The 6,985-nt window shown below is 34.5% G+C and overlaps 3 protein-coding genes across 3 annotated transcripts; all 3 read right to left on the reverse strand.

Moving 5' to 3' along the window:
• Positions 1-492: 492 nt before the first annotated feature.
• Positions 493-1,588, reverse strand: LOC131934890 (conserved regulator of innate immunity protein 3-like). The gene has a single exon (XM_059291128.1). It carries the CDS (start codon positions 1,115-1,117, stop codon positions 701-703), a length of 417 nt encoding a protein of 138 aa, XP_059147111.1. The 5' UTR covers positions 1,118-1,588; the 3' UTR covers positions 493-700.
• Positions 1,589-3,143: 1,555 nt separating this feature from the next.
• Positions 3,144-3,666, reverse strand: LOC131934891 (thioredoxin, mitochondrial-like). Its single transcript, XM_059291131.1, has one exon. The coding sequence runs from the start codon at positions 3,639-3,641 to the stop codon at positions 3,270-3,272; it is 372 nt and encodes a 123-aa protein (XP_059147114.1). The 5' UTR covers positions 3,642-3,666; the 3' UTR covers positions 3,144-3,269.
• A 2,473-nt stretch (positions 3,667-6,139) lies between these two features.
• LOC131934885 (NADH dehydrogenase [ubiquinone] iron-sulfur protein 4, mitochondrial-like) lies at positions 6,140-6,694 on the reverse strand. Its single transcript, XM_059291076.1, has one exon. The coding sequence runs from the start codon at positions 6,668-6,670 to the stop codon at positions 6,155-6,157; it is 516 nt and encodes a 171-aa protein (XP_059147059.1). The 5' UTR covers positions 6,671-6,694; the 3' UTR covers positions 6,140-6,154.
• Positions 6,695-6,985: the final 291 nt, after the last annotated feature.

Consider the following 6,985-nt stretch of genomic DNA (forward strand, 5'->3'; position numbering starts at 1 on the left):
CTAAGGTGGATGCTTAGGTTTTGGTCTTTTTGTTAAGGTTTGGATTAAAGTAGTATATAGACATTGAATTCTAGTTAGAGTTACGATTTTAACTTGAGGGGGGGGGGAGTAATTGACCCCGGGGGGGGGGGGGGGTAAATACGGGGGGGGGGGGAATGTCCGGGGGGGGGGTAATTTTCGGGGGGGGGGGTAATGTCCTGTAGCCGTAATTTATAGCGTCAGTTGTGTGTTTGCTTTAGTATTACAGTTTTCATCATTGGCTTGTGAGGACTGATACAGATTTACAATAGTAATATTTCTTTCTTACTTGTAGCCTACTTTCATTCATTTAAGATGGTTTACTTATTCATAGATCTAATACAAAACGTCTAAATATAAAAACCTGAAACTGAAAATGCAAATGTGTAATTAAATGATTATTCAAGGTATTTTTTTCCTCGTCGTGGTGGGCTGAGGTGACGGATAAACTTTTTAATTATTTTTTTTTTTGTATAGCAAATGTTTATTGATGGACCATTTACAAAATAATTATAAAATGAAAAATGACATTTGAGATTTTTTTTTAAAGAATGAATTTGCTTGACTTAAAGCAAGATTGTTCTCTTTCAGTGAAGTATGATACAAGCCCCTAAATGCAATAAAACATACAGTGTACTAACATGAGTTTTACTACAGAACAAATGCAAATACTAAAATGAAATTATTTGTCAGCGAATGATTGTAACTTCTTGAGGAACCCAATGTACTGCTGGTTCTCATAGGCTGTGCAGTAGTCGACCAAGTGGACAATAAACTCATCATTGATGCCGCGCTCATCCAGCATATTCATCTCAAAGAGTTCAGCATCCATTGTTGAGGCTGAAACAGTGTACCCTCCATCTGTAGATCCCTCATCTTGGAAAGAAATTTCATGAATCTCGAACTGATCATCTATTTGGTCTGTTTCTCTGCTCTTATCATAAGATGCCTCCTCATCGATGTATGAGCTATCATTTTTGGCAAAAGAACACTCAATCACCAACTTTTTCCCATCCCCCTTATTGATCTCAATATCAAAGGGTGGTCTACAGATCATTTGAGGTGGATCATTTTCTTTATCAGTGGGATTCTCTGACATGACACAGTCCACAGCACCATTAACATTCAGTTTCACTACAATTTTTTTCTTTCCCACTTGTTTTTGTTAAAGTGACATCACCTCCGTTTGCAACAATTTCAAATCCTGGAATCTTCGGAATGCTGCTGCTTCCTTTAGACTGTTCGTATTCAATTTCTTTTGTCAAAAATTTTGAAATTTCTTTGTCCACTTCTGTACTGAAAGGTGCAACACAAGTCTTAGAGCACATGGGACAGCAGCATCCTTTCGAATGAAAGACTGGCCTTACAACTGATGAAAGCGTGCTGTATGCCCATGAAGATGCAGATAGATTTTCAGAAACGCTGCTGTTAATTTTTGAAATACATTGCTTCAATGGATTAACCGATGTTTTTTGAAGTGGTAATAGTTTAGCACTTCCATTAGCTAACAATTTTGAGGTATAAGATGCGAATTTCAATGCTTTTGCCATAATTGTTTAAGTTCAATTCCTCTTGAAATGAAAATGCTTCTGACTAGCACCACTTCCAAGATTGCATATAAACTTTTTAATTATTTTTTTTTAATTTTTTTTTTTTTTTAAAGGAAAAAAACTTTTTAATTATTTTTTTTTTTTCTTTTTTTTTTTTTTTTTTTTTTTTTTTAATACTTTTATTTGCAATTAAAACAAGTACATCAACATCAAATTTTTTAACATAATTTTGAACACCAAATGAAAACGAAAGGTTTTGCAAATGTACATAATGAATATTTACATGCTGTCATGTATTTGATTATAAAAAATTGCAAAGGATGACAGTAAAAGGGGTGAAGGTCAAATGAAAGTGTCAGAAGTCTGGGTGGGGAGAGGAAAGGAAATTTTTCAGAGAGAGTCAATGGGACAGTGAAGCATTTTCTATGTAGGGAAACAACTTAATTTTTTTTTTTTTTTTTTTTTTTTAAATACTTTTATTTGCAATTAAAACAAGTACATCAACATCAAATTTTTTAACATAATTTTGAACACCAAATGAAAACGAAAGGTTTTGCTAATGTACATAATGAATATTTACATGATGTCATGTATTTGATTATAAAAAAAATTGCAAAGGATGACAGTAAAAGGGGTGAAGGTCAAATGAAAGTGTCAGAAGTCTGGGTGGGGAGAGGAAAGGAAATTTTTTAGAGAGGGTCAATGGGACAGTGAAGCATTTTCTATGTAGGGAAACAACTTAAGTTGACTAGTTGAAAGGGTTTTGTAGTGGTCGCATTGAGTTTTCAAAAGGTTGCAGTGTGAAAGATGAGGGGAAAGAGACAAGATTTAGAACTTTAAATAAGTTCTGGATATTGATGTTGCGGTGGGTGGTGAGGTCGTTGGAACAGTTAAAGGGATTGTGGGGTTATCATGTCTGAGGGTAAAGTGGATAGAGGGGGAGAGAGGAGGGGGTAGATTTTTTTATTTTTATTAATTCAATTGTTTTAAACATTTAAATCAGTAGTAGTAATATATTTGATAGATTTTACATAGCATCAAAGACATGAACAATGAACATCAATTGCATATATAATAAACAAAAAACTTTTTTTTTTTTTTTTTTTTTACATTATATATTTTTTTTATTAAGACCATTAATGCCTTGAGGTTTTGGGCTAAAATTTTTAATTCACATTCACAATTATAGTCTGATTTAACCATGTACTTGTACACAGGACAAGCCTAGTCATGTAAATTAAACATAGTCATTCAGATAACATCACAACACTCCATGCGTACCAGTGACACAAATGTGTCAGTTCAATAACAGTCAATGGTTAATTCAACAGCTAGAATTTTAATGTTTATAATAATACTATATAGCCTGGTTAAATATTTAAACATGATACATAAAAGATTTAACAAATCGATTCTGAAATTGTTTACACAGAAAATAATCTCACAACTGAACTAACTTAAATAGAAAAAAATTACTTAAGTCAAGACTTCTATAAATGACAAATAGCTAAATCTCTAAATTTCATTTATCATACGAGTTAGTTAAGAATAAGTAAGCAGCAGAACTAAAAAATTTCTACAAAAATGTTCTCAATGTATAAAATTAAAAGGTTCTTTACACAAAATACATTGGAAATTCAAGTTCAGTTTAAGTTCAAAATGTTGCATACAATTTTTTTAATCTCTGGAAAATCAGGATAATCACGACAGCACCAATTTTTTAACAAATGTACGAATTTGATCATCATCAACCAAACCAATAAACTGTGTTAGAACTTTCCCATTTTTAATGCCAACAACAGTTGGAACAGATTTGACCCCATATGCCATCGCCAGCTCTGAAATTTCATCAATGTCCACTTTAGCCATCACAACTTTGCCCTGTCCCTCAGCTAGTATAGATTCAAGTCTAGGCCCCAACAATTTGCATGGGCCACACCATGTTGCATGGAAATCAACTACAACTGGTGTATCAGTACTTAAATCAATAACTCTTTTCTTGAAGTCTTCTTCATCCTGAACATTAATAACTTCAAATTTTTTGGGAGAAGTGGAAGCAAATCTAACACTCATTGAGCATGAGGAAACATTTTGTATAGAGTGGGATAAACAAAAAACTTTTTAATTTTTTTTTTTTTTTTTTTTTTTTTTTTCCCCCTCAGACACGTAATTTATAGCGTCAGTTGTGTGTTCGCTTTAGTATTACAGTTTTCATCATCGGCTTGTGAGGACTGATACAGATTTACAATAGTAATATTTCTTTCTTACTTGTAGCCTGCTTTCATTCATTTAAGATGGTTTACTTATACATAGATCTAATACAAAACGTCTAAATATAAAGAAAAAATAAAAATTAAAAACCAACCTGAAACTGAAAATGCAAATGTGTAATTAAATGATGATTCAATGGATTTTTTTTTCTCGGCGTGGTGGGCTGAGGGGACGAGGGGGGGGGGGGAGGGGGAATTTGTTTTTTTTTAAAAAGTAGAGCTGAAATGAATTTGGTATTACAGAGAATTAAAATGATACAAATTTTAAGCAATCGGAAAAGCTATGTTATTACAATGAGACACGTAAAAGCAAACACTCTTCCCTTTCAAACATCTATATCTATACAGTCCTCAATTAGTTTTTTTTCCTTTTTTTTAATTTTTTTATTAATTCAATTGTTTTAAACATTTAAATCAGTAATAATTATTTATTTGATAGATTTTACACAGCATCAAAGACATGAACATCAATTGCATATATAATAATCAAATGGAGAAAATAAAATGGCATAAGAACTAGACTAAAATAAGGTGTGCAAACTAGGTTTCTCTTGACTGCTTAGTTTACTGTGCTTTGTCCTTAGCTGAGGAGTCAAAAGTTCACATTGTAGCCACACATGGACAGAAATAGAAACGACCGTGGGATAAGTGTCTCTGCAGTACACATACTGATCTATCATTCCAAAACTTTTCATGACATAAAATTGACCCTTGGCAAAGAGGGCACGCTACCTTGAAAAATCCGCCAGTCCGGTTGAGTGGAAGGAAGTGTGTGTGTGTGTGTGGGGGGGGGGGGGGGGTGAGGTGTGTATCTCTTTATACCATTCAGGTTGTGCACTTTTAAAAACCTGGGAAACAGAACACTGTTCTAATGTTAATTTACTTCAGGGCTGATCGAGTGATGTTTAGCTTGAGACTGTCGATATTAATTATGCATCTAGTTTATTTGCTTCTTTTGTAGTTCAAATGTTAGTTTCCTGTAAAAGTAGGATGTCAATATTGTGTTTATTTATTATGTTGTTTATATAATGTGTTTGTCCCTAGCCCCCCCCCCCCCCCCCCTGATGTTCAATGTTGCCAGAGTTAGCATGAATTATTTGGGGTTTTCTTTCGAACATCTGTTTCTGGAGGGCTGGATGGTGGTGGTCTTTTAACGCCAAACTTTCCAACCGCTGGTTTGCTATCCCGTTGGGCCCTGGTCACGACCCTTTGAGGTGGCTTTACTGTAGGTAATTGATTTTTACTTGAACTGATTGCTTGACTATATGACAGTTGACCTGATACCTTTGCTGCTGATATACTTTGTGAGCTTTTAATTTCCTTTAGCGGTTTCGTTATGTTTTCTGAACTAGTGTTATCTTGAAGAATATCATTTATTGTTTCGTCGACAGCCTCCAAATATTCTTGATTCCCATCTTTTTGAGACCCCGTTACCTTGGAATTTCTGATCGCTATTGTCTCCATGGCTTCGGCCTCTATGGTGGTTTCTGTTACGCTTTCGTTAACTTGCTGTGATGCTGCAGTAGTATGATGTGTTTTAGTTTGGCCATCTACTTCAAAGGCATCTTCTACCTCTCTATGCCTTGCTTCTCTAAGCATTTCATTTTGTCTTTCTCCGTCAACATCATAACTGTCCCAATGCTTTAAGAAATTTCTATTGTTACTTAGATGCTCCCTAACTTCTTCTTTATCATTTGCATCCCAAGGCTCAATTGCCCTGTACTGTCTAATTATTATTATTTTTTTTTTTAATTTTTTTTTTAATGTTTCTTCAGTTTACTGCAGAAGTTTTAGCATGGTTTAGACATTGATAAAGTTTTAGATAAAAAATAAAGCAAACAACAGTACAGTGATGAGAAAAATGAGTGTTGGTTATGGGAGGACTTATTGTCTAAAAGGTGACAAAAAATGACCAGGATCTCTGAAGCTCGGATTTGAAACGACCTTGACCCTGGCCTCCGACAAGAGTTTCTGCACCACGTCTGGTTCACTGAGGGAGTGACGTTTGGCCAGGTGGCTCTCCAGCTCAGGGTTGTTCATGAAGTAGGCGGAGCAATGCTGGCAAAATCTCATGGTTATATTGGGCTCATGAAAGATATTCCAGTGTTCTTGAAACGAAGCCTCAGTTTTGAAGAGCTTTGTGGCAGGACAACCTTCCACTGGGCACTGGTGTACTGTCTAATTATTTTTTTTATTTTTTTATTTTTTTTATTTTCATAATTCTTTAATCCAATGATTAAAGCAAATTTGTCTAAGTCTTAACGAAATCAAGTCTACTTCTCTTCTATTCAAATAATACAATCAAACAAGAAAAGTTTATTTAGTAGAAACACGAGTTCTGCTGTTCCAGGAAAAGTTAGCACCATACGACTTCTTGGGCAGTTTGGTTTTCTTCTTTTCCTCTTCTACAAACCAACTCCAGCCATTTTTCTCACAAAAGGCGATGGCATCTTCTTTGCTGCAGAAGTTGACTTCAGTGTTTGACAAAGGGTCCCCTGTAGAGATCCATCCCATCAAAGGATTCTCCCATCTTTCTCTTTCATCAAACTCCATGCGCCACCTGCGTGTGTTATAGCTGCCAGACTGCATGGCATTGCGAGCTGGGACAAAAATTCTCACTGTCCGTGTTTTGATGTGTTCTTCAGGAACTCCACTGATAGCTGAGATGTCCATCTTCTCATTGACAGTGATGGTGATGTCTTTGTTTGTTGATTCCTTGTTCTCCACATCTGAGCCACTTGAAACTGTTACATTAGAGCTAGCCCTTGATCCTATTAAGCGGCTTGATAGACGAAGATGTTGAAAAATCTTCGACGACAAATTTGTTGCCATTTTTTCACTGTTGTGTTTAATATTGTGTTTAAAAAAAAAAAAAAAAAAAAAAAAAAAAAAAAAAAAAAAAAAAAAGTACTGTCTAATTATAAACTTTGAAGTGCACTTATCACCGTAAATCGAGTAATAATATAATAGTCGCGTATTTTACATATCATTTTTTTATCTCCCGAATATTATATGATGTTAAAAACGCTTAACTCAATAAGAAAAAAAAGTATTTTAGGCTTTGTTTTTATTAAGTAAATGGTATTGAGAGAAGTGTACATTGTCTAATTAATTTTGTTTATAACTGTCTTTAGTGTTCTGTATCCT

The sequence above is a fragment of the Physella acuta genome, unplaced genomic scaffold (genome assembly GCF_028476545.2).
Source record: "Physella acuta isolate Inbredline_101_S28 unplaced genomic scaffold, ASM2847654v3 ptg000119l, whole genome shotgun sequence".
NCBI lineage: Eukaryota > Metazoa > Mollusca > Gastropoda > Physidae > Physella > Physella acuta.

Bases quoted from the DNA above. Each gene is read 5' to 3' on its own strand.
- LOC131934890 (XM_059291128.1), bottom strand. From the start codon at position 1,117: ATGTCAGAGAATCCCACTGATAAAGAAAATGATCCACCTCAAATGATC.
- LOC131934891 (XM_059291131.1), bottom strand. From the start codon at position 3,641: ATGAGTGTTAGATTTGCTTCCACTTCTCCCAAAAAATTTGAAGTTATT.
- LOC131934885 (XM_059291076.1), bottom strand. From the start codon at position 6,670: ATGGCAACAAATTTGTCGTCGAAGATTTTTCAACATCTTCGTCTATCA.